The sequence below is a fragment of the Mustela putorius genome, unplaced genomic scaffold (assembly GCF_011764305.1).
Source record: "Mustela putorius furo isolate JIRA1106 unplaced genomic scaffold, ASM1176430v1.1 tig00000275_pilon_pilon_pilon, whole genome shotgun sequence".
NCBI classification, from domain to species: domain Eukaryota; kingdom Metazoa; phylum Chordata; class Mammalia; order Carnivora; family Mustelidae; genus Mustela; species Mustela putorius.
This window is the reverse complement of record NW_025421341.1, coordinates 22,503,634-22,531,203: the sequence shown is the minus strand read 5'-3', so window position 1 is coordinate 22,531,203 and position 27,570 is coordinate 22,503,634. Positions and strand designations below refer to the sequence as shown.

The 27,570-nt window shown below is 36.8% G+C and overlaps 1 protein-coding gene across 5 annotated transcripts in view; it reads left to right on the top strand.

The window, feature by feature from the left end:
• USP37 (ubiquitin specific peptidase 37) overlaps nt 1-27,570 on the top strand; it is an 85,984-nt gene that overhangs the window by 1,054 nt on the left and 57,360 nt on the right. For 2 of the 5 annotated variants that reach the window (XM_013061558.2, XM_004762755.3), the window contains exons 2-8: nt 3,838-3,978; nt 8,513-8,736; nt 12,356-12,527; nt 14,218-14,318; nt 17,111-17,289; nt 18,078-18,152; nt 26,644-26,741. In XM_013061558.2, the coding sequence (XP_012917012.2) occupies nt 8,581-8,736; nt 12,356-12,527; nt 14,218-14,318; nt 17,111-17,289; nt 18,078-18,152; nt 26,644-26,741 (781 nt within the window). In that variant the 5' untranslated portion in view covers nt 3,838-3,978; nt 8,513-8,580. The remainder of the gene's footprint in view (nt 1-3,837; nt 3,979-8,512; nt 8,737-12,355; nt 12,528-14,217; nt 14,319-17,110; nt 17,290-18,077; nt 18,153-26,643; nt 26,742-27,570) is intronic. The other 3 variants (XM_004762757.3, XM_004762758.3, XM_004762756.3) reach the window with 2 other exon arrangements.

Below are 27,570 nucleotides of genomic sequence, written 5' to 3'. Positions count from 1 at the left end.
GAGGGATTCTTGGTGTTTAATAACTGTATAGAGGAGGGCGAGTCTTTTGTAAAAAGAGATGAAAGAAGTAATCAGTAGTGTTGAATTCTGTTGAAAGATAAAGTTGAATGAGGATTGTAAAGCCTGGTGACATCAAAGTAATCGATGATCACGGCGAGAGATGTTTAATGAAGTGAAATGGAGTATCTGGGTTTAGTGTGAGGGTCTTGTTCACCTTTTTACTCTTCTGTCCTAAGCTTTAAATTCCACCTGTATATTGAAGACTTAAGAATTTTAATTTCCAGCCTTTTCCCTTTATTTTCAGCTCAAGATTAAATAACCAGTTCAGTTGTCTGCTTGACATCTTCACTTGATTTTTTATTCCTTAGGAATTTCAAATATGATACATCTAAAACCAAAGTCTTAATTTTTCTCTCTGTATCCCAAATTCTTTGTCCTTCAGTATTCTATTTCATTAAGTGGCATATTCATTTATCAACTAACATAAGCTAGAAATTTGAAGTCCATTCTTGACTTCTACTTCATCCCAAGTATTTTTAAGTTCTGTATTCTATATCCAACACAGCTGGCCTTTGAATAGCGCAAGGGTTAGGGGCATGGACCCCTTCGAATTGAAAATCCACATGTAACTTTTGACTCCTCTCAAACCTAGCTACTAACAGCCTACTGTTAACTGGAATGCCAGTAGCATAAACAGTCACTTAATACATACGCTGTATGCTATATATATTTTACGTTGTACTCTTAGAGTAAAGTAAGTTAGACAAAAGAAGTGTTTAGAAAATCTTAAAGAAAATACATTTACAGTACTGTATTTATTGAAAAAAAAATTGTGTATATGTAACTCCATACATTTCAAACCCATGTTGTTCAAGGGTCATCTGTATGTCTGAATGTATTTCTATACATCTTCAGTATCACTTTTTTGAGCTCAAAACACAAATCTTTCACCCAGACTTAATTAGTCACTGGTTCCTTATATTCTCATCTGTAAAAATGGGAATAATAATCATCTTATTTGATTGTTATGAGGATTAAATGGCACGTGGCACACAGTAAATAGCCAATGACCATTGTTATTGTAATTGTTATAAGCTGCAACACTTCAGTATTATTGTCTGCCCTATTTTCTTTCATTCTTCCTCCTTTTACTCTCCTCCCCAAACCCAAACAATCACTTCTCCATTCAACAGTAACATGTTATTTCTCTGCTTCAGTGGGTTTCCCATCACTAAACTGTTTATTATATTTAGGGTAAAATTCAAAATCCTTACTGTGGTTTACAGGATTCTACATAACTTGATTCTTCCCTGCTTCACTAGCTTCATCTTGCTCCAGCCCCTTCTTGCTCACTAAACTCTAGCTGCACTGCTTTTCATTTCATTAGTCACACCAGGTTATTTTCCAACTATTGGTCCTTTGCACATGCTGATTGTTCCAGCATGACCATCCCTGTGTAACTCATTTTTAAATAGTAGCTTAGCCTTTGCCTCTTCCTTCTACCCCCCAAGTCTTAAATCAGGTACTCTATTATAATGTCTTGTCATGCCTGTACTTTATATTTGTATTATTTTTTAGAACTTGTAATTATATATTGTGTGATTATTTAAAGCATGTATCCTATTAGAATATATGCTAGGAGCTATTTCATTTTTACTCCTCAAGAATTTGTTAAGTGAATAAGTAAACTGGAGCTTGTTTTAGGAACCATTATGTCTTTCAGAGTACTAGTTTACTGATGTCATCTGATGACAAGAACGTTTTCACTCTTCTGATAAATTAAAGGATGCAAAAGAGAATAACCCAAGAGTTTTCCAGCTATGGATGATTTTACTCATGCTTAGGGCATAGAAATCATTCAGATTGTAGGCTCTGAATTAAAGATAAACTTTATCTAGGTCGATTTCTCCCTTTTAGTCATACACTAATTTTATCTCTGCATTTGTTTTATGGATCTTTTTAGGAAAGAAAGCTCTTAGAAATCAGAACAGTGGTTTATATATTTTACCAATAGGTTAAACTATGAGCATAGTGAGGATGAGATTTCCAAAAATAAAGGAAAGTTCCATATTTAAGTAAGTTATTGTTTGTGGATGTGGAAAGCATTAAAATTTAATAATTTGTGTATATAGAACAGGATTTGTGTTGAAAAATGGAAATAAATATAGGAAGTGAATGAGTGCCAAACACAGAAAGGCATTTGGGTTAATTTTATGTGTAGTGATGAGCCGTTAAAAATGTTTCAGTCAGGAATTTATTCATTAGGAATTTCAAATATGATACATCTAAAACCAAAGTCTTAATTTTTCTCTCTGTATCCCAAATTCTTTGTCCTTCAGTATTGCTCACTAAACTCTAGCTGCACTGCTTTTCATTTCATTAGTTCATTAGTTCATTTTCATTCAGTTAAGCGAGAAGAGAACATTCTAGAGATACGCTGTGCAGCATTGTACCTGTAGTTAACAGTATCGTATTGTACACTTAAGGGTTTGTTAAGAGGATAGATCTCGTATTAAATATTTATACCATAGTAAAATAAAAATTAAAAAAATGTTTGGGAGAGAATTGGCTTCGGTAACAAGTAGTTAGCACTTAAAGTGCTTATTTTTTTGTAGTACAAAAGAAATAAGGTAGGTTCCTGCCCCCACCCCCAATCACTTAGGAGAAAGTTAAGGAGACAAATAGTGCACTCTTCACTTGCCAAGAGAGAGTAGTTCTTTAGAGAGGGCATTGTAGGGCACAGGATTCATTGGATAGAAACATCCTGAGAGAATGGAGACTGGAAAGTGATTGTTGCTGCAAATCATTGATGAGGATGCACCGTGGTAGTGGTTAAAAACGTGGGTTCTGGTGTTAGACTTAGTTTTGTCTCTTAATAAATCCATAACCAGATAAATTAACTTAATCTAAGTCTCAGTTTCCTCATCTGAGAAATAGAGATAACAATCCCTGTCTTTTAAGATTATTGGGAAAATTAAATGAGATAATACATGCATGGTGCTTAACACTATGCTTAGTCAGTAATTGCATAATAAATATTAGGTGGGAGTGATGGCAAAATGAGGAGTTTCCAAATCAGGGTAGCAGCTATGAAAAGGCTGGGTTTTAGATGAATGAGAAAGAGGGAAGCGCTGATGCTAATTTTTTTTTTTTTTTTTTTTTTTTTTTCCTGGATGGAAGGAAAATGTAGAGAAGTCTGGGAGCCTCTGATAATGAGGGCATGGACTGTATCATCTTCACATTTGTATTCTTTCCACAGTGCTGTCAAATTAAAGTAACTCAGTCATTTTTTTACTAAGTGAACAAATGAGTTTAAAGTTGATATTGTAGCATTCAAGAGGGCAGTGAAAGATGTTTGGTTAGAACTTCAGGGACAGTTGAGACTTTAGCCTAAATTTGAGTAACAAACCCATAAAGAAAAGTAAAAACCAAATTTACTCACCTTTTGAAATTTGTAGCAGCACATCATGGAAATGGTATTTTCAGACTTAAGATATCATTATGTAACAATGTTTATAAAGTCAACAAAGAATATACTCTTTTTCACTGCCTTCTTAGTTTCAAAATGTAGCAGAGATAAATACACCAAGAACACAAATGGATAAGGTACAGGCCTGGAGTCCCTCATTTTGCACAACAGATAAATCCCTAAAGTCGATGGTGTGTATATGTGTGTATCTTAAGCATTATATTTTAAATGTTTTTAGTAAGGTAGCTTGTAGTTTTTAAATAATCAAAAAAAGTTCATCTTTGTTGTATAAAATGATTGATTTTTTAAAAAATTTTAATTTTGGTAAATTGGATTCTTTTAAAAAGGCACACTTATATTTTCTTTAGCTGAGTTGATGGCTTCCGGAGAACTGGCATAGCTGCAAAATATGAGTAGTTCCCCAAGAAGAGTGCATTGCCTTTGGCACAAGGATCAGAATAAAGGTGAATTGTTATTACATAGGGTTTTTCAGTAAAAGTCACTGAAAAGTAAGTAATGTTTTTATTTGGATGTATGTTTCCAAGAGTATGCAAATTGGCGAGAATTAACAGTTCTTCTATTTTGTAGTAATGGTTTTATTTTAGCATGCTTGGTCTACCACAGAACACCCCCTACATAAGGATGTTTTCATAGTAGTACTTAAAATATGTGCATTTAAATAACCGTACAGGGTACGGAAACATTTTTGTCAATATTATTGATTGAGCTTTCATAGAATGCTCAGAGTTAAACAGGAATTCTAGTAATTGTGAGAAAAGTTAGGGAAAGAGGACTCTCTTTGGACCTACTTAAAGAATAATTTGATCTTGTTACACCTTGTCTCAGTAATGTTGCTTCGATAGGGAATTAGCATCATAGAGTTCAAAGAAGCCTTCTCATTGGCTTAGGTTCATAGAAAGTTTAACTGTTACAACTGGATCATGCTGCATACTGAAAAATAAACTTAGTTTTATTTTGTTTTTTTTTTTTTCTCTTAATAGAATAGGACAAACCTTGATAGTATAATGAATGTATAAAAGTAGATGTAGTTAATTCATTTCGTGTAAGAGCCAGGAATGGACATTAAAGGATTAAGAAAAAGTTTTGTTGGTTCTGCAAATTTTATGTCCTATACCTTTTAGGGTCTTCTTTTTTTCCTTAGAGGAAAGAACGGTTGCTAGTTGAAATGGTCAAGGAAGTATTCAGTATCTGAAGTAAAATTTCATATACTTAAATCTTTGCATCAAAATGTTTTAAGAATTGTACAGAGAAATTATATGTAGAAACAGAAGTAAGCAATAAAGTTTTTTCTCATGTGCTTTAGTGGACTTGGAAATCTTCACCTCCAATTTTGTTGAATAATGTAATTTTTAAAAATATGTTTTGTTAGAGGAATTTAAGGTCATTGACCTTTACTTACTTTGGTCTATAAAAAAAACACTAAGGTAATGGGGCTTTGTTTTCTCTTTTAATTGGTACCCTGACACCTAATTACATTTCAGGAAAGGTGAGGGAGTTTGGCAGAACTCTTAAAATGAAGTTTCTTCATTGAGCAATGAATAGTATGAATCCCAGTTTAAGCAGGTTTACTAATGTTTTTGCTTTAATGCATTCTGTAACTGCGTATTAATTCTTGTTCTTCCACAAATGATTTTGTCTCACTGAATTTTTTTAAAAAGATTTTATTATTTATTTGACAGAGCAAGAGAGAGCATAAGCAGAGGGAGCGGCATAGGGAGAGGGAGAAACAGTCTCCCCACTGAGCAGGGAGCCCAGTGTGGGACTCGATCCCAGGACTCTGGGATCATCACCTGAGCTGAAGGCAGATAGGTGCTTAACTGACCAAGCCCTTCTCTTACTGAATTTTGATTAAGATATGAAGACAGCTTTGCATTTAGTAGAAAAGTTCAGATGCACATAGAAAAGGCTTAGATGCAGTGTTCAAAAAATGAGTTATATGAATTACAGCGCCTAGTAGTACTTTTATAAAGAGTTTAGTAAATATAACCCTGTATTGGCCATTTAAGAGGGATTTATGGCTTCAGTATCTGCTCTTGTATATTTTAACAGTAAATTGAGTAGAATTGATAGTACTGATTTCATTATTCTTGAATAATAAGTTTGTTTCTTGTGTGTCAGACACTGCCATAATGAGGACTCAGAGTTTAAAGAATATATTCACTGTCTTCAAATAGCAAAGTGTAGATAGAGACAAAGAAGTAAACAGTTTATGATACAATGTTATACTAGAAGCAAGCACAGGGTACAGAGGAAAATACAGAAGCTTGAAATAGTCTCAGTGTGAATATGGGATTGAGAGAAAAAGGGAAAGGTAGCTAGGAAAGGCTTCTTAAAGAGGAGAACGTCTAAGCTGAGCCTTGATTTTATAGCCAAGAGAAGAAGTCACGGGGATTTTTTGGGGGATGGGAGAGTCCATACAAATTCTCCAGAGATAAAATATAGTGCATGCAAAAGTATAGTGGTATGAGAACATTAAGGCTTTTGGGGGGAAATTACATAGTTCAGATAGCTGGCTTTGAGGGGTTTGTGGGGGATAGAGAGGTAAGTAGGCCCTGGTCATAAAGGGTGTTTATGTCATGATTTTATTGAGTCTAGATTTTATTGTTTATTTATGAGGGCAGTGGGGAACTGTTAAATGATACTAAGGTGGAGAGTGATGTGATTTGATCTACAGTTCATTATAATAAAGATGTCTGAAAGGTGTATGGAGGTAGAATTGACGGGACTCTACCGTGATCTTCCATTTCCAGTTCAATACCAGTAATCATCAAGAGAAATCAAAGTTAACTCCTATGTTTTTGGATGGACAGCTGGGGTAGGAGAAGGGTAACATTCTTGACAATGTTGACAGCAGAGTGGAAAGAAGTCGAAGGACACATCCAGACAATGAAGCACCAAATTATTAATTGCAAAAAAAGTATTATCAACACGCTTTGCTGGTCCAAATTCTGTAGTTACTAGTTCGAGCAGTGCCGTGTTAACATATCTTTAAACAGTAGTGGACTTTGTTACTTTGATGGATTTATATACCTAGCAAATTATCCTATCTAAATCTGGCCAAAGTAGGCATTCAAGAAATTTGATGATATAAGTGAATAGTCATGGAGGACTTAAAATGCATAACATCTTTTAACTATTCTAAGTGTTTTCACATCTTTTTTAAAATTTTACTCCCAGTTATTTGATATTACAGTACCTAGAGGCCTCAAACTAGGGGGCCCCAGGCTGTATCCTGTGTATAAGGGTTTTGTTTGATTTGTAGCTTTTCTAAAAATAAATTTGAATTCATTGCCCACAATTTTAAGTGGGAAGTTTTGCATAAATATTTGGAATTCATGTTCTTGAAAAGTTTGCTGATGTGGCAATAACTGAGTTGACTAATTCTACCTGGTAAAATTAGTTAGATTTCACTAGTAGTTTTTATAGTTTGCCTACTTCAGTCATGTCACCTGCATGGCCCTTCTAGGGAGTTGAGTTTGACCCCTTGTTAACAGCTTATTTATTGGAGGTCTTTAGAGAAAGGTGTTGCAGGCAAGGAATAAATTCAGAAAGTGAATACTGATTTCATTCATATTAAAGCTTTTATCTGTTGCGTGCCAAATGTGTGTTATTTCATTTAGTTATGCAACCCTATGGCATTTGCTATTCATATTTACAGTTGAGAAGACTAATAGTTAGAAAGGGAAGTTATAAATTAGGGACAGCTGTCTGCTAATAGTTAGGTCTCCTGTGTTTTTCTTTTGTATACTACTTTTTTTAAGCTTTTCTAGTTGTTCAGGGACAGGCACAGTATGATGATTTTTAATTTCTTAAATTATAAGCAAGAGTCTGTATTAGCATAGTTTAAAAAAATTTTTTTTAAAGATTTTACTTATTTGAGGAAGGGATGGCAGGAAGGGGGCATGGGGTTGGGGGAGAAACAGGCTCCCCACTGAGCAGGGAGTTTGAGCTCAACAACTACTCAGGGGCCCAGACCTGGGATCATGACCTGAGCCAAAAGCAGACAGGCAACTGACTGAGCCACCCAGGCACCCCTGTATTAGCATTGTTTTTAGAGATTTGGGAAGAGGATAAGTAAAATGTCTTAATAATTTTAGATGATTGTGCATATGTTTATGTATATACATGTATGTAACACATAATACTACTTAATGTTCTTTGCTATTATAGTTGTATTGCTGATATTTGGTAAGGTAGTTTGAAGGTCTTAAATATTTTTTATTGCTGTAAGTAATTTTTAAGTATTTAGAAGTTCATTCAGAAATTTGAGTATTTGTCAAAGATAAAATTGGTAAAGATTCTTTCCACTTTATGGTAATATTAAGCATAAGTGCTAGGTTGGTTCTTAGGAAGAGAGTTTTTATTTGTTTGTTTCGCCTAGAGAATAAATTACTTTCTCAATATAATTCTGGAAGTTAAATTAATTTGATTATTCTTAAATTTTTTTTATTCGCTTAGTGTTTTCAATACGTGTGGCTATGCTTACCGTACTGCCTGGTAGAAGGAATTGTTTTGTGATATGATTTTGGTATTTTGAAAGGAACTCCATTCTAAGAAATGGAGTCAGCTGACTGAAAATATTTTTTAACTTACATTTGAAATCCAAGACCCTTCAGCATTCATGAAGGAAGATAAAATTTAGTTATATTGCTATGGGCAATCACTTTGGAATCTTTGTGGAATCTTTTGTTTTCCTGATTGACATGCCTTTAGTGGCACCAATCTGGTTATTGATAGGGCAAAATGCAAAATGCATTTAAGCACTGTTAGGGCATAGATACTGGACATATGCAAAGAAGGGAACATGTAGAGAAGAAAGAAAGGTGGGTGGATTTAGTCACTGACGTTTGTGATAATTTAGTTGTCTTTCTTGTGCCTATCAGCTAATCAAGGGCTTTAAGAATGCTTAAGAAAAAGTGGTTTATTGAAATAGAAGGACATAATGTGGTTTATTATATGCTCTTTCAAACTCTTAATCACTCTTAGTGAATTGTAACTTACTATTTTATTTTTCTTCCATAGACTCTGTCAGGTGAAGGTGTATTCTTGCTTTTTAATTTGGCTAGAAGCAATTTATTTTTAAAGAAAGTATGTCTCCTCTGAAGATACACGGTCCTATCAGAATTCGAAGTATGCAGACTGGAATTACGAAATGGAAAGAAGGGTCCTTTGAAATTGTGGAAAAAGAGAATAAAGTCAGCCTAGTAGTTCACTACAATACTGGAGGAATTCCAAGGATATTTCAGGTATTACTGTATTTTGATGTGGAATAGATCTTGAATCACACCCTTTAGTGAATACCTTCTCTGTACCATAGTAAGTGTAATGGTAACCTTCCTTCTAGATTAACGTTTCTTCTTATTTCTGGGACACTAAGTTTTGTGTGCATATTTTATGAATTTTTGAATAGCATCGTTGATGGTGTAAAATAAAGAGTAGGAAGTAGTCACCATTGTTGAAAAGAAAACGAGGAGGAAGTTGAGAGAACTGAGTTTTCTATCAAGCTATTTTAAAAACCACAATAGGATAACTTTAGTTATTCCTTGTTTTTCCTTAGTATATATAATAGATTCATCACTGTGTAGTATTAGCTTTGAATAGCACTCTAAAACTAATGCCTACTTCCTAAATAATCCTGCCAAAGGTTGTGGTATGGACCTTTCAAGGATGATTATTGAAGGTCATTCTTACTGATGTTTTCTTCTAATTATAAACTCTTGAAGAATTTCATAGTTTTATCACTGCAGAAAATAGTTAATTTTATTTTTACTTCTATACTGTTTATTCTGTATAGCTAAGAGCTACTCATCTTAATATGATTTGAAGAAAGCAACATCATTTTTCTGCACTTTAAAATTCTGTATTTGTTAATTTGATGCTACAAAAGTATAATATTCATTCTAAACTGAAGTACTTTGTTGAATAACAATTTATGAAATTTTATGCTTGAGAACCCTAGAGCTGGGGTGAAATTTCCATTTCTCTTTGCATTTGAACTGTGAAAATAAATTGCTTATAATTTTGTATATCAAAGATATTCTTAAATAGATTGGAGGTGGTGACATGGGAAGTAGAAACAATAGTCGTTTCCGCCACATACATGTATCTAGTAATTGGTCATCTCAGTGAAAGAAAAATTCCTTTTCAAATAGAGATTCGGTTTCTCAGTCCTTAGCCTAAAGTAGCAGTCAGTAAATATTTAAATATTTAAGCAAACAGTTCTTTAGGAGCGTGAGGATTCTGCCTGTGATTCCAGCCTCATTGCAGTTCTAGATCAGTTTCCATTCAGCATTTATTTTGCTAACCACTTACAGATTACTGTGGTGGGTAGTGTACTAAGGGTTAAGAATACAGAGCTGAACGAGATGCTTTCTTCTCAAACTTAAGCGTAATCAGAAGGATTTTCAGATGTAAAAATATTTTAGAGACACTGAAGTAATGCAAAGAAGAGAGTGGTTTGTGCCTGAGCATTTAGAGGATAAATAGGAGTTTGCCGAACAGTGGAGGTAGAACAGAGGTGATTTCTATCCATGGACAAACACATGCAAGTGTGACTCAACCCTTAGGGAACCAGAAAATTATTTTAAAATAAATGGACAGTGGGGAGTGTAAGGCAGAAGTAGAGGCTGAAGAGCTAGATTTGAACCAGATCTTGAAGTATCTTACTAGTCATAATAAAAGGATCTTATTCTAAGGAGTCAAGAATCTCAAGTTCACTTTCATTTAGAGGCTAGGCAGATGACCATTTCAAGAGATAGTGGAAGAAGAGGGACATATAGGAGGTTATTGTGGCAGTTTCCATGAGGAATAAAAGTCCTGATTAAAGGATAAGACAGCAGGAAGAAACAGGAGGAGGAAAGAATGGATTTGAAGAGATTTCAAGATGACTTGACTCATTAGATTTAGGGAGTGAGAAAGAAAAGACTGGGAAGATTCCCAAATTTCTGAATGGATGGCCATGCCTTTCATGTCTTGGTAGGAAGCAGAGGGAAAGAATTGGGCTGGGAGGATTAAGAGAAATGAGGTGTCAGGCATTCAGATGTTGGTATCTAGGAGGCTTAGGTAAATAGCACTGGAACTCCAGCAGAGAGGTCTGGACTTAGAGAAAAGATGGAAGGCCTCACCATATGGTAGTTAATAGAATTACAGGCTTCATAGGATTTTCAGTTGTTGAAGACTTCAAATTCAAGTTTATTCTCTCATCTTGTTTGTTCATAAACTTTTTCCCTCACATATTTTTCATTTTTAAAAAGTGGTATATTGATCTGAAATAGTTGTTTTATGTGATCTCTTTTCCTTTCGTATGTTAAATTTCTTGTTTAAATATTTCAGAGTTAAAGCCATTGAGACTATTGTGCTTTATGATAGAATTTTTACTGAAGAACATGAATTTAAAACCTACTTTGAATAAGTATATATCATTTGAAATTTGAATATAAATTAAGTCTGATAAAATTTTCATTCTTATCTAAAAATTGACAAAGATCAGTTCCAGTTTAAAAAATCTGCCTACTTGTGTTCTGTCAAATAAATAAAAATAAAAATAAAAAAAAAAAAAAATATAAAATACTATTACTTGTTTCTTTATGCTATTCAAGAGGTATGTCTTCAGCAAAAGGCAGCTTTTGAAACCTTTGTATATGCCTGCTGAGGGAGAACATTAGAGAATAAAGATGCCTAGTTGGCAAGAATTATTTAGGTAGTAAACTGCAAGATTTAATTTGGTCTTGGAGAAATTTCAGCCAAGAGAAAATGAAAGTTATTACTTCATAGCATATAGAAGAGTGGAAGAGCATATGGAAGAGTATAGAACAAATTATCGAGCCAGTTCTAGGGAATGGAAGAAGTGAGCTAAGAGTTCAGAGTGCTCATGAGCTTCATGATTGAATGAAAGTTAAATGAGCCTGCTTACGCGATTAAAAAAGAAAGAAAGATGGGGCACCTGGCTGGCTCAGTGGGTAAAGCATGGGACTCTTGCTCTTAAGGTTGTAAGTTTGAGTCCCATATTGGGTATAGAGATTACTTAAAAATAGTCTTTTAAAAAAAAATACATACATATATATATAGATAGATAGATGATAGAAGAAGATGTTTTTTCACATTGATAAAGGTTTGTTTTGATTTGTTTTTGAGAGGTGGAATTCTTTTGCAGGTTATAGTTTGGATTAATAAATCCTTTTATTTTTATTTTTTTAAAGATTTTATTTATTTATTTGACAGAGAGATCACAAGTAGATGGAGAGGCAGGCAGAGAGAGAGAGAGAGAGAAGCAGGCTCCCTGCTGAGCAGAGAGCCCGATGTGGGACTCGATCCCAGGACCCTGAGACCATGACCTGAGCCGAAGGCAGCGGCTTTAACCCAGTGAGCCACCCAGGTGCCCAATAAATCCTTTTAAATTACAGCTACCTACACCAATTGCCAGATATTTTACAGGTGTTGTGTTTTCTCTTTTGTTTTGTTTTTTAAAGGGGGAAGAAATAAAAAGCCTCTAACACAATATGGCTTTCTAAACTAGTGCTAGTGTAATCATCTAGGCTCTGTAAATTGTTAACTCACTAGTTTTTTAGTTTTATAACTATGGCTGAAAATTTCCGATTTCCAATTTCCTACCATAAAATCAATAGTGCTAGGGTTACTTTGTAAAATAAGTTTTAATAGTAGGTGTTTGCCTTTCCTAAACGTGAAATCTTTAAGTGTATCAAGAAATGGGAACTCTTTCTGGTTAGAGGGAAAACCCTAAATTAATACAGGAAAGACTAAGAAATGTAATTTAGAAAATATAAAATTTAGTATGGCTTATACAACTTACTATACTTTGTTCCTGTGTATTTTTTACAATAACGATTTTCCTTTTCTGTTGATTAGCTAAGTCATAACATTAAAAATGTGGTGCTTCGACCGAGTGGAGCGAAACAAAGCCGTCTAATGTTAACTCTACAGGATAACAGCTTCTTGTCTATTGACAAAGTACCAAGTAAGGATGCAGAGGAAATGAGGTTGTTTCTAGATGCAGTCCATCAAAACAGACTTCATGCGGGTGAGCACTGATCTTCCCAGGGTTTGCCATTAACAGTTACTAAAGAGTATTACTAGGTAGTAGATCAGTATCACTGATGAATATTGACACAAAATCCCCAACAAAATACTAGCCATGAATTCAACAGTCTATGAAAAGGATTATATACTGGGGCACCTGTGTGGCTCAGTCAGTTAAGTATCCCACTCTTGGTTTTGGCTCAAGTCATGATCTCAGTGTCATGGGATTAAGTCTTCCTCTCACATCAGGCTCCGAATTCAGCAAGGAGTCTGATTGTCCCTCTGCCCCCGTATGCATACTCTCTCTCTCTAAGTGGGATTTATTTCTGGAATGCAAGAATGGTCTGAGATATGAAAAATCAATGTGATGTACCAGATGAGTGAATGAAGGACAAAAGCCATGTGATTCTTTTCATGCAGAAAAAGTATTTGATAAAATTCAAACCCCCCCCCCTTTTTTTTTTGAGATTTTACTTACTTACTTGACAGAGAGAGCGATCACAACTAGACAGAGAGGGAGAAGCAGGCTCCCTGCTGAGGAGAGTGCCTGAAGTCGGGCTTGATCCCAGGACCCTGAGATCATGACCTGAGCCGAAGGCAGAGGCTTAACCAACCGAGCCACCCAGGTACCCCTCAAAACCCTTTCATGATAGAAACACTCAACTAAACAGGAAAAGAAGGAAACTACCTTAACCTAATAAAGGTCGTATATGAAAAGCCCACAGCTAACATTCTTAACAATGAAAAACTGAAAGATTTTCCTTTAAGATAAGGAACAAGGCAAGGATACCCTCTCCCCTACTATCTAATATAATACTAATACTTAATGACTGAGCCACCGGGTGCCCCTTAATAGACCTTTTCTTAAGAAATAATGTAGTACTGGGTGTCTGTGGCTCAGATGGTTAAGCATCTGCCTTCTGCTCAGGTCCTGATCGCCGGGGTCTGGGATCATGTCCTGCATCAGGCACACTGCTCAGTGGGGAGCCTTCGTCTCTCTCTCCTGTTCCCCCTGTTTCTGCTTTCTCTCTGTCAGATAAATAAATCCTTAACAAAAAAAGAAAGAAAGAAAGAAAGAATCTAGTGCTTCAAATGAGTTTTCCACTATTACTGTTAGTCTCCAGCTCTCATTAGCAGAACTTTATTACTAATATTTTAGAGTTGACAAACTTTTAATTGAGCTTTTTAACTTAAATATAATAAAAATACTAGAAAATGAAGAGGTAGCAGTGCTACTTTGCTTGTATTTAATATGTATTTGATACACTACTTTTCCTTGTAAATTTTTTAAAAAATTATGGTTGCTTGCCATTGAGTACCAACCCATGTGTTACATGGTTCCTTGGTATCTGTTGTCCGTGTTCATGCCATAAACACATAGTCACTGAATTTTCTGTAGTGTTAATTACCAGGTATTTATATAGGAGAATTTCTAGCATTTTAATTTTGCACTTAAAATTTTATTTTTCTGTTACATCTTCCCAAATTTGTGCATGTTATTTCATTTTTTGCTTGAGAATCTAGCTCTGAATTTTAATTACTATTTATATCAGGTATACTTTCAGAAAGAATTGGTGGTTTAGCACTTTCATTTTTTTATGCATCTGTTTTTTCAGTATTCTATAATGATGATTAATCTCTTTATTAAAGAAAATGACATGGGATTATTTATTTATTTTCCCCCCTACCAGCCATGAAACCTTCTCAGGGGTCTGGTAGTTTTGGAGCTATTCTGGGCAGCAGGACGTCACAGAAGGAAACCAACAGGCAGCTTTCTTATTCAGACAATCAGGTATGTTCATTTGAATCTTTCTAGCTTTTAGGAAAAGTTATAATCAGGGTGCCTGGGGGCTCAGTGGGTTAAAGCCTCTGACTTTGGCTTGAGTCATGATTCCAGGGTCCTGGGATCAAGCCCCGCATCGGGCTCTTTGCTCAGCAGGGAGCCTGCTTCCTTCTCTCTCTCTCTTCCTGCCTCTCTGCCTACTTGTAATCTCTGTCAAATAAATAAATAAAATATAAAAAAAAATAAAAGTTATAATCAACTATTACTATGATCATCTTTTTTTGTTTGTTTTAAAGATTTTATTTGAGAGAGAGAAAGAGAAAGTGAGAGAGGGATTACAAGCATTGGGAGTGGGAGAGGGAGAAGTAGGCTTCCCACCAAGCAGGGAGCCTGTTGTGGGGCTTGATCCCACGACCCTGGGATCATGACCTGAGCCGAAAGCAGATGCTTAACGACTGAGCCATCCAGGTGTCTCTATTATGAACATCTTTTCAAGATTTATCGCATCCTATCCTTCTTACATGTAGTTTTACTAAACATACAATTTATGCTCTGTGTCTCATGGTCATCATTATGAACCACAGTAAAGTGTAGTTTTTAAAAGCATAGTTTTGGAGTTAGATGTGGGTTGGAAATTTGGTGCTGATACTTAGTGGTTGTGGGTCTTTGAAGAAGTTCCTTAAGTATCCTGGCCTTACTCTCCATCTGTAAAATTGGGGCAGCAGTAATATTTTAAGGGTTGTTATGAGATAATGCATGTTAAAGTGCTTATTAGCCTACAATACCATATACTAACAATGCTGTAAATGTTTCCTACTATTATTTCTGTGATGTCCTTTGGGTCTGTTGTGCATTATGAACTTTACCCCTACACTGTATGATATCAGACTGTTTTATTGAGGTCTTCTGTTTGTTTTTTAAATAGTTTCTCTTTGATAAATATTCAGACAGTCATAAGACTTCCTTTGTACTATTGCAATTTAGCAGACCTATGTCTTTGAAAATTTATTCTGTAAAGGGAAACCAGGCATAAACTAAGAAAAACTTGGAAACTATCCTAAGTAAACTGATGAGTTCTATTTGGATGTGCAGAGAGGTGATTACTTAGTTCATTTGCTATGCAATGAATAAGATTTTATTTTTGTTAATTTTTTAAATATGTTGTGGGTTTTTTTTTACATTTTAATTGAGGTATAATTGACATGCTCTAAATTGCACATACTTGAAGTGTACAATTTGATACATTTTGACTTATGTGTCTACCTGTAAAATCATCACCATAATCAACTGAGAGAACAACCATACCCCTTAAAAGTTTCCTCCTCCCTGTTTGTAATTCCCTTCCTGCTTGCTCTCTGGCCCCATCCTTAAACCACAACTGGTTTGCTTTCTGTCGTTATAGATTAGTTTGTGTTTTCCAGAGTTTCATATAAATGGAATCATTGCATAATTTTTTTTGTCTAGGTTTTTCACTCATTGTAATTACTTTGAGATTCATCTGTGGGTAGAAATTTGAACTGTTAGAATATTTAAATGTATAGATGTTATCATATGTGACCAGCAAATACTTACACTCTCACAAGTAATGATTCTTATCAGTGGGATTGTAAAGTCAATATTATGGGTCATAACTGGGATTTTTAAAAAAAGGAACAGAATAGAAAATAATTGAGGAGGTATTTTACATAGTAAGGGTAAGTATTGATTTCTGAAACTTTTGGTTATTTATATGTACATATAGTAGTTGTGATGTGAAATATTTCTACTAAGTAGAGCTCATGGTCGAAAAGGTTGAAAAATGCAAAACAGTATAAATATAGTATTCTACCACATGTATAACAAAAAGGATAAAATTACTTTACATTTGCATTAAGAAGAATACTTATAAGGGACAAGAGCATGGGAAAGAATTGAATATATGGCAGTAGGTGAAAATGAGACATCCCAGGAAATGGCTTTGATAATAGTATTTTGATGTTTGAGTCTTGAGACTGTATCACCCATTTGAAAATAAATTCTAACTTTTTGAAACTGTTCATTCAGGTGATCTCAGAGATTTTTTTCTTTTCTATGCTAACGTATATAATTCTGTAGAAAGAAAGAAATTGGAAATTTATTCTATAGACAAATCACATAGCTTTTAATCTAGTTATGAAATTTACTGGCAGAATGCTGGTCAAAAGCACTATTTCCCAACTAATATGTTTAAATTGCTGTATTCACTCTGAATGTTCTTGCTATGTCTTTAAGGTAGATTATTTGATTCATTATCTGCCAGGGGACTCTCTCTTACATTCATTCTCCCCATCAAAAGTTATATGCGGTATTTATAACTTTGCATTTAAGTTGTGGCAACCAAATGTCATCGTTGCTCCTGTTTCCCACACTGTGTCACTTTATCAAAAGCATAATTGGATTTTTTTTCTCTGAAGATTTGTTTTCATCCTCATCACTAGAATTACATAGTGGGTATCTGAGTCTTTTCTTAATAAGTCAGGTATTTAAAGCAAATTCCTTTCTGCCTCTAGTCATATTGTGAAAATTTTAAATTTATAGGCATGCTAGAAGAAAATAAATGTCAAGTTCAATTTCTGATACAGATTGTACATTACAATCAGTGAGAGTACTTTAAAAAAAAAAACTACTTATGAATGGGCTTCACCCCAGGCCAATTAGCCTAGAATGTCTAGAGATGGGTTTTCAGTTTTATTTTTTAAAAATTGAGTCCACGTGGGAATCAGTGATCTAAAAGCTTGCCAATTAATTTGAATATTTAGCTATGTTAAACTTTACTCTTACAGGCATCTTCAAAAAGAGGAAGTTTGGAAACTAAAGATGATATTCCATTTCGAAAAGTTCTTGGTAATCCAGGTAGAGGATCAATTAAGACTGCGACAGGAAGTGGAATAACTGTCACCCGGACAATTCCCTCTTTGACATCTACATCAACTCCTCTTAGATCAGGGTTATTAGAAAATAGGTATGGAAGACTTGCTTTCTTTTTCTTAGTCATTAGCTGTGGCTATTTATAAATGTCTTTTTGGCCTTTTAGAAAGGCAGATACTTTGAGAAAAGGGAGATTGTCCAGTTCATAAAGTATGTTAGAAGAAACTATACATTTTATTAAAAATATATTTTTTTAGTAGGTAATTAGTAATGGGTTTTTTATGATTTATGTCAGCAACAAATACTGAGTATGCAGATATACAGTATATATCTTTTTTTTTTTTTTAAGATTTTTATTTATTTATTTGACAGACAGAGATCACAAGTAGGCAGAGGCAGGCAGAGAGAGCGGGGGTGGGGGGGGAAGCAGGCTTCCTGCGGAGCAGAGAGCCCGATGCGGGGCTCGATCCCAGGACCCTGAGATCATGACCTGAGCCGAAGGCAGCAGCCCAAACCACTGAGCCACCCAGGTGCCCCTACAGTATATATCTTTTAAAGATTTTATTTATTCATTTGAGAGAGAGAGAGAGGGAATGCACAAGTGGGGGAGAGGGAGAGGGAGAAGCAGCAAAGCAAACTCTTCATTCTGCTGGGAGCCTGACAAGGGGCTCCATCACAGGACCTGGAAATCATGACCTGCGCTGAAGGCAAACGCTTAACCATCTGAGCCACCCAAGCGCCCCAGATATATGGTATATTAATCAAAATATGGTTTAGAGAACTAAGCAGTAATCACAGTTCCTGTCCTTGAGTATGTTGGTTTATACTTTTTAATGGTGTGAATTATGACTTCTTAAAATAATTTTTCTTTGTCCTCTACAGGACTGAGAAGAGGAAAAGAATGTTATCTGGCTCAGAACTGAATGAAGATTACCCTAAGGAAAATGATTCATCATCGTAAGTTGCTTTAAGAGCCCCTATGGCACTAGGGGTGCCTGGGTGGCTCAAACCGTTAAGTGTCTGCCTTTACCTCAGGTCATGATCTCAGGGTCTTGAGATTCGAACCCGGAGTCAGGGTCCTTACTCAGCAGGGAGTCTGCTTCTCCCTCTCCCTGTCTGCCCTCTGCTCCCTCCCTGCACTGTGCTCTTTCTGTCTCTCAAATAAATAAAATAAAATCCTTAAAAAACAAATAAAAAAACCTTTATGGCACTAGGTCAGTGTTTCTTATAATGGAAAGTACACTCACTATGGAAAATTGGTGGTGGGGAGAGGGGTTCAGTTTATGAGAATTCTAAAGATAGAATAGAATTTAAAGTATTTTGGGGGCACCTTGGTTACTCAGTTGCTTAAAGGGTCTGCCTTTAGCTCAGGTCATGATTTTGGGGTCCTGGGATGGAGCCCTGCATTGGCCTCCCTGCTCACCAGGGAGTCTGCTGCTTCTCTGTCTCCTTCTGCCCCTCCACCCGCCTCATGCTCGCTTACTCTATCTCAAATAAATAAAATTTTAAAAAAAGAATTAAAAATATTTTGGTGATGGTAGATTACAGGCTTCATAGAGTATTTGGCCATTGCTGTTGCTCTGCTTATTTCATTGCCCTTCTGCCATCCTAGCTTTTTTTAATCTGCAATACTTAGAGGAAGAATAGAATTAAAGAACTCTAAGCAGATGTTTGTTTTTTTAATTTTTAAAAATCTTTTTAAAGGTTTATTTATTTGAGAGAATGTACATGAATGAGGGGAAGGTAAAGGGAGGGGAGAAGCAGATTCTCCCCTGGGCAGAGAGCCCCATGTGGGGCTCTGTTTCATGACCCTAAAGTCATGACCTGAGCTTAAACCAAGAGTCAGATGCTTAACCGACTGAGCCACCCAGGTGCCCCTTATCAGATGTTTCTTGTTGGCTGCTCTTCTGTTGTGAATTCTTTCCTTCCCTTTGCGATCTCCCCCAACCCATGAAAAGTTAGCCTAGGAGTAAAAGGATGTGAACCTAGGGTGCTTGGGTGGCTCAGTCAGTTAAGGATCCAACTGTGATTTCAGCTCAGGTCATGATCTCAGTGTTGTGAAATTGAGCTCCATGTCGGGCTCCATACTGGGGGTGAAGCCTGCTTAAGATTCTCTCTCCTTCCCGCACCATCCCCACACCCCCACCCCCGGCACGTGAGCATGCTCTCTCTCTTAAAAAAAAAAAAAAGTGGTGGGGGTGGGGGTGTGCTGTAAACCAGACATGGGTTCTAGGCGAGGAACATCAATCTTCTAGAGTTATTTTCTGGTTGAACAAAAGAGGGTAGACCTACAGCAGGACAGTCACCAACTTGGTCTCTTCCTCATCATGAGGGGGTTTGGTTTGGTTTGGTTTTAACTGGGGGAGAATATTTACTACACTGTTATGAAATACCTCAGTTAATACCTTTTTTTTAAAAGTTTTTATTTAATTTCCAGTCAGCATACAGTGTGATACTTACGTGTACAATTTAGTGATTCAGCACTTACGTACAACACCCACTACTCATCACAACACGTGTTCTCCTTAATCCCCAACCCCTTTTTAACCCATCTTCCCACCCACCTCTCCTCTTGTAACTATCAGTTCTCTATAGTTAAGAGACTGTAGCCTGTTTTTTGATTTTCCTCTTTGTTCTCTAGATCGTTTCTTGAATTACACATATGAGTAAAATCATATGGTATTTATCTCTCTGACTGACTTATTTTGCCTAGCATAATACTCTCTGGCTCCCTGCACATCATTGCAAATGGTCAATTAGTACCATAACAAAAATCAGTTGATAGTCAAGGAACTGGTATTGTAGGTTAAAGGTCACCAGAAGGAAGTTGGGAAAAAGCTAAGGAAACTTATGTATTTATGGGAATTTTTGTTCTGCTGCTATAATAGATGTAAAACTGAGTAGGTGATAGGACTGGTGTGACATGTGAAACTACAGTCACCATGGACTCAGATTCTTTCTATCTTACTGATCTATAATTCTTAATAACTAACGTCCACTTTGTGAACCAAGATAGCTGCTTCAGCATTCACTTTCATTTCTGCATGCCTGTTGGTGGGAATGGGGAAAGAAACAAAGGCAGGGCATATTGCTTTCCTTTATGCTGGAAATTGTACACACCACTTCAGTGCACATTGGCCAGAATTTGGTCATATGGTTATATCAAATTAGGAGAAACTCTGGAAAATATACCTAGCCTAGCCCAAATTCTGTTATGGCAGAACGGTACGGTTGTTATTTGGGAACAACTGACAGTCTGCTGTAGTTTACCCCTGTGGCCATAGAAATAGATCTGTTAATTGTTCTTCCCATAGGTTTAGTCACTGTATCCAGTTCAGAGTCAGGATCTCTGGGTGATTTGCAGTTCTCTCCATAGGTCTAAATGTGCCTTCAACCATGTGCCTTATGGTCTGTTACCTAAAAAAACCCCTAAAAGCCAAGTTCGTCTGTATTCCCCACTCCCATGTCCATACATATATCATATACATTGCTGCCATAGGTGTAGGATAACCACAGTAAAAGTTTCCATTTAGAAAAGACAAGAATAGGAAACGTGAATTGCTGTTCTGTAGCAGCAATAAAATCTTGGTAGGCAAAGGTTGTGAAGACGGTGAAAGTAGCAGAGTAAGTTCTTGATTAGTCCTTGTAGCAGTCTCTGTTCTATCCTCTGGGAGAAACTCCCTTCCTCATTGTACTTCATTTGACTCCTAACTTTGTCTTCTGGTAGATTTCCTTTGTCTGTTATCTTTCAAGGCCATCGGTGAAGTGGATCTTGAAGACTGTTCTTGGGGCCTTGCAGCTTTTGTAGCCTGCTTCATGCTGATATAGTTCTGGGAGTTTGGAAGTATCCAGAAATCTAGGAGTTCTGGAAAGCTAGAAGTTTCTTTAAAGGTAGAGCAAACAGGATTTTATAGGCTTGAGAAAGAATTGGGACCAAAATTTTTGTTGTTTGGATTTTTTGTTTTAATAAACTCTTAAGTTTTGAAATAATTTTAGTTTTACAGAAAACGTATGAAGACAATATAGAATGTTGCTGTATACCCTTAATCGTGTTTCCTTTAATATTAACATGAGTTCCCCCCCCCCACAAACTATTTCCTCAGTTACCTCCTGTCATTGCCTCAGTTTGAGAATCTGAAGCAATTGGATTTTTTTGATCCCATATGGTCTCAAATTACCAGACAGTTTCAATTCTGGGCCTTACATTCCTTGATTGTAAGGTGGCTAGCCCTTACCCGAATTTATCTTTCTTGAAAAGGACCTTGCTGAAACCACAGAGCAGTGTTCTTATTGGTTCACTTTTAGAGCTGTAGGTTCAGTAAGTATGCAGTCTGCTTCTCAGGACTGCAGATAGCAGGGTTGTTTTGGTTTTTTAAAAATATTTATTAGAGGGTATTAGGGAGGGCACGTATTGCATGGAGCACTGTGTGTGGTTCAAAAACAATACTGTTATGCTGAAAATAAATATAAATAAATAATAAAATAAAAATTTTAAGAAGTGGAAAAAAAACATTTATTTGAGTGTGCATGCATGCACATATGTGAGTTATGGGAGGGGCAGAGGAAGAGGAGGAGAAAGAATCTCAAGCAGACTCCCCACTGTGTGCAGAGCCTGATATGGGCCTTGATCTCACAACCCTGAGATCATGACCTGAGTTGAAACCAAGAGTCAGACACTTAACCAACTGAGCCACTCAGGGACCCTTACAGATAACAGTTTTATAAATATTTTGGTGCAATATAACAGTCCTCATTGGCTTTCCAGTATGTAATATCTATGTCCTTACTCTCCACCTTCCTACTGTGGCTAGTGCTATGTAGTTCAGGCTTGTTATGGTAGCACCCCGTTCTACTAACAGCATTTGTGGATTCAGAGACTAGTTGTAGGAAACAAAATTCAGTCGCCTAGTTTACACACAAAGATGTTTGCCTTTAGAGACTATGAAGTGATTTAGCCTGTGGGTTAAACTTTCAGAATGATTTTCAGAGCTGTGCCCCAAGATCAGGTTACCAAAGATGCTGCTGGCTGTCATCAAAGTGAATAGCTGAGTCGGAAACTGTCATCTTGGAGCCATGCTTCCACTACCAAGATGAGAAATCTTTAAGGAGAAATCAGACACCTCCAAAATGATTTTTGCCATCACAGAGAGAACACATGACCTCTGCCTTACTTCTGCTTTCCAGCTATTACTCAGTTATATGTAATTATCTTATTTTACATCTTGAACACATATCTTCTCTTACTTCACATCTTGAACAATAACTAGGAAGTGGAGTGTTTTAGCTTTCTGAGTTTCATGGAACAGATGCACCAAAAGGTAATTGTAATAGCGTGTTGCCTGCCAGTTCACCACATTCACCACACTTTGGGATCACCCCACTTTATCCACTTAGAATTCTGTCCTGTGAGCCCTGCATTTCTGATCTTTGTTCTGGGCTAATAACACTTCTCACAATATTACAGTTAGATTTTTTCAAGTTTGAGTTTCCTAGAAGACTCTAGATTAATATAGTTGTACAAGTGACTTGTTAAGAAAGTGCTCATAGGAGAGATCAAAGTGAGGAAAGTAAGACAGGGAAGGAACGAAAGCTGGAAGTCTATGAGGGTGTCTTTCAGGGAGAGTAGGCTTCATCTTGATCTAGCAGGGGGCGCTGGGCCTGTTCCAACTTGAAGTAAGGAAGGGAGCTTTCATGTTCTCATACTGTTCCATCATTAGTTCTGTGGCTCTGCCCGTTGGGCAAAGTATTTTAAGTAGCCTAAAGGCAGTCCTCTAAAGAAGAACTGCAGGTGTGTTGAAACACATAGTCTGGAAGCGTGAACACTATAGAAAGGGGTCTGAAGGGCTCTGGTAGAGCATAAGTATTAAGTTCATTTGCTGTTATCACAGATTCTTCACATTGATGGTGCCCAAATTCTGCATGAAAAAAAAGGGAGGATTAGAGGGATGAGCAATAGACCTTTTTGTCCTTATTTGTATAGATAGCCTTGAGGTTGTAACCAATGTTACCATCTTTTTCTTCTGCCATTTATTCTAGATTTGCTGCATTCTCCATTAATACTTCTGCTGGTCTTGGTGATTTGCCTAGTGATATGACTAAGATCTTCATCCTTGTGGGGATGAGCCCCTGATCACTATGTGCTTGTGCCGGCGATGGTTGCTGAAATTGCCCATTTGTAGTTAAAACTGAATGTGACAAACACTAAGAGATTCCCTAGTAAGTCCCCGTTACTCCCTATTCCTCCTGCCCTCGTTACCTAGCATCAGCCATGTACCTCCTTATAATAATCAAAGTCAGTTACTTCTGATAGTATGGCAGTTCCCTTCTTTGCCTGATGCTCTACCAACATGAGGAGCCCAAAATGAGTAGCAGCTGTAGCTATAGATTAAATGGGATTCTTACTGTCCCCACAGGTGAAAAAAAGTTCCCCCTCTGGGATCCAGGACCTGATTGTTTGATGTCTCTTTAGTGAAGTTCTCTGATGAGCATTAGTATGTGAAAAAGATCCTTACCCTTTGTACACATTTCCAATCGCTTCTCGGCCTTTTGGCTAATATGAAGTGTTCACATTTCCATATGGCTATTCATATACCTCTTCCATAAATCATTTCTCCTTGATCTTTCAGGCTTGTTACTTGCAGGCTGCTGACTGTCCATGCAGATTTTTCTGTCTCTCCATCCTGTATCTAGGAATCCATGGCCTACTCTTTTCTCCACACAAAGTGGATAATGAAGTGTACCTCTCAAAGTTTGCACACTAGAGGCTTTCCTTTCACCGCTGTCTTTTTGGGCAGCCCCCTAATGGGTCTGTAATGCAGCAGCAGTTCATTTTTATCCTCTAGCAAGACAGCAAGATGATGTATCCATGAATTAAGCCAAGTTTTTCTTCTTTCACTTGGTTATAGAGAGTATTTATAAAGCCTGTTCTTGTTTCATATTCCTGCTTACTTAGAACTCATCCCAGGTATATCACTTCCATATTAATGCTGCATTACTTTTGTAACTTCCTGGTCTTACGGCTCTTAGGAGATGTTAGCACCCAGTTCATGATGCCTAGCTCTGACTGATGACCCATAGTCATAGTCAGTCTCTTCCAGGCCTTAGTCCTATGCCAGGAGTAGTGTTAAGGAGTGTGTACTTTCTTTGCTGGAAACAGTCTGGTCTTGTTCTTAAATCCTAAAGATCTGGGCTGCAGCTATCTTGGGATGAGTGATTCTTCATGGTATTTTTTTCTTTAAGTTGGTAGTTGGCTCAACTGAATCTATCATTATCTCTGTTGAGCAGGTCAGTACTCATAGCAACACCCAACCAGTTCTGTAGTCTTTATGGTTATTATTCCATATAACATATATCAGTTACCTGTGGCTGTATAACAGACCACTCCAAAACTTAGTGACTTAAAATAGTAACTGTTGGGGCACATGGGTGCTCAGTCGTTAGGATTCTGCCTTTGGCTTCGGTCATGATCCCAGGGTCCTGGGAACGAGGCCGTGCCAGGATCCCTGCTCAGCGGGTGGCCTGCTTCTCCCTCTTCCACTCCCTCTGCTTGTGTTCCCTCTCTTGCTGTTTCCCTCGCTCTGTCAAATAAATAAAAACTTTAAAAGGAAATAGTAATAACTATTATTGCCCATGAGTTGATGGCGACTTGAGTGGTTCTGCTTGTCAGGGCCAGAATTGGCTGATTGTGGCTCGGTTCTCTCATTTTCTCATGCACATGGTCAGTTGTTAGTTTGCTAGTCGCTGGTTGGTGCACAATGGCCTTACCCATATGACTGGCCATCCATCGGCTGCCTATTGGTTGGGTGATGAGGGTGATTGGGCCATGTGTCTTTCATCATCTGGTGCATTGCTGAGAGCTAGTCACATAACAATGTCAGCGTTCCAAGAGAGTGAATGTAAATTTGCAAAGTGCCTGTAGCCTTACAATCAGGACTTATACACTGTTATGTCTTTTGGAGTCTCTTGGGGAAAGGAAATCACAAGGCCAGGCCCATTAAGGAATAGGAAAATAGATTAGATGGCGTTTCTTGATGGGGGATCTAGGGTCAAAGAAAGGAATAATTTGGGATGTATTTTAAATTTTTAAAATTTAATATTAATATTTATTTTAATATTTTAAAAAATAAAATGTACTTGTTTAAAATGTACAGTTCAGTAATTTGGGGTAAATTTATTGAGTTGTGCAATTGTGACCATAATCTAGTTTTAGACCATTTCTGTAACCCCAATAAGATCCATTGTGTGATCTACCACATTTCTTAAATGCTAGAGATACTGCATGAGCCATATTCTCTTCTCGTTTATCCCATCCCAGTTCACTACAGATGAAAAATCACGGTAATTGTAAACTATAAGGTCCCAAAGGTGTTATCGCCAGCAGTGGGATTTCTGTTGCTATTGTCAAATAAGTAGTCCAGTTCCAAAATACTCTCCATAGACATGTGCTTCCTAGGCCCATTTCTAGAACCAGCTGTTGTAGATCAAGTTCTCCAGAAGCAGACGCTGAAATGGAGATTTTATTAAGAAAGTACACCCAGGGGATACCAGGAAGGGAGTGGGGAAAGCAAGTCAGAATTAAGCCTGAGTGTGTTCTCACACGAAAATCAAGCAGAGGTTTATATAACAGAGGTTTATCTATGGGGTGCCTGGGTGGCTCAGTGGGTTAAGCCTCTGCCTTTGGCTCAGGTCATAATCTCAGGGTTCTGGGATCAAGCCCCACATCGGGCTTTCTGCTCAGCAGGGAGCCTGCTTCCCCCCCCCCTCTCTCTGCCTGCCTCTTTGCCTACTGTGATCTCTCTCTGTCAAATAAATAAATAAAATCTTCAAAATAAATAAATAAATAAAGAGGTTGATCTAATTCCAGAGAGAAAATCTGTTATATAAATTTCACCTTAAAAAAAAAAATTTTTTTTTCACTTTAACTTTTTCTAATCCAAGGTAAGCGAGCTGGGCTCTTTGACCTTACCTGTGATTCTCTCAGAGTGTAGGCAAAGGATCTCTAGTAGCTTGAGGACAGTCTGTGAAAACCCTAAGTACTCGCTGTCAAATACATACCTAAATTGGCGTGGAAGAGAGGACACAAAAATGGGGTAAGAGGGAATCTGGGTAGAGTATCTGCATCATGTGCCACAGGCTTTATGCACGATGGTGGTCCTAAAATTAGCACTTTTAATCAAAGTACAAGCATATCTCTGACTGGTCCCATTCCACTTGTGTAGGTTCAAGTATTTGGGAATAATAGATGGGGGAAATGCGACTTAAGAAATTTTTAACTGTATGTGAAATGTAAATATTCTGAAATGATAACTATGTCTTTATACACCTGTGTGTGTGTATATGCATGTGTATGTGTGTGTGTGTGTATATGTGTGTGTGTGTGTGTGTGTGTGTATATATATATATATATATATATATATATATATATATTGAACTAAATCATTAACTGTAGGAACAACAAGGCTATGACAGATCCTTCCAGAAAGTATTTAACCAGCAGTAGAGAGAAGCAGCTGAGTTTGAAACAGTCAGAAGAGAATAGGACATCAGGTAAGTATTTGGTCTTAATATAAGATCCTCATTTATTATATGATGTGTTGTTTTAGACTAGAAATAAAAACCTAAACTGAGACATACCTCTCTACATTATTCAGGAGTACTGCTTGATTCAGTACTAGTTATTAGGTGCCTAATTTGTATCCAGTACTTGGCTAAAGTATTAGAAATGTAAGGGAATTTTTATTCTTTTAACAAAGAATCTAACCTTTACTTTCTTCCCTGTTTAACTGCCTAAAATTAAACTCTCATTATCAAAAGTACCTGGATCATAGAGTGAATTCAAGGAGTTAAAGGGGCTGAAGCTGAATTTTATCAGTGTTGTTACATGTTAGAAGTTCCAGAAGATCTTGGAATTATGGCCTAAAGCAGTTGTTAAGCTCATCTTGTTAAGCTCATGCTGTTTTTACAAAAACTAAAAGACAGTCCACGAGTTGATGTCAGTGTTTCCCACATTTAACATACCTCTCTGATCCTCTGAACTCCTTAGAGACTCATCCGTGTGGCATTCATTTGAATGTTATATGTCAGCTGGAAATTAAATTGAAGCAAACTAAAATATGGCATGATTTTAGAGTTTAAGAGAATCCATTTGATTAGGACTCTAGGAACCTTCTTCTTTTAGTGGTATAGGATTGTGAGATCCAACTCCTCCAGAAAAAAGGATCTAATATAATTCTTACCTCTGAAATAATAATACATCACATTAACTCCACTTACGGGTTTTCAGCTTTTATAATCAACCTGTAATTAGAAAACAGAATGCTTAAAGATATAATAAGCCTTAATAATGTTGAAGTTAAGGTATGTCTTTGAAAAGTTG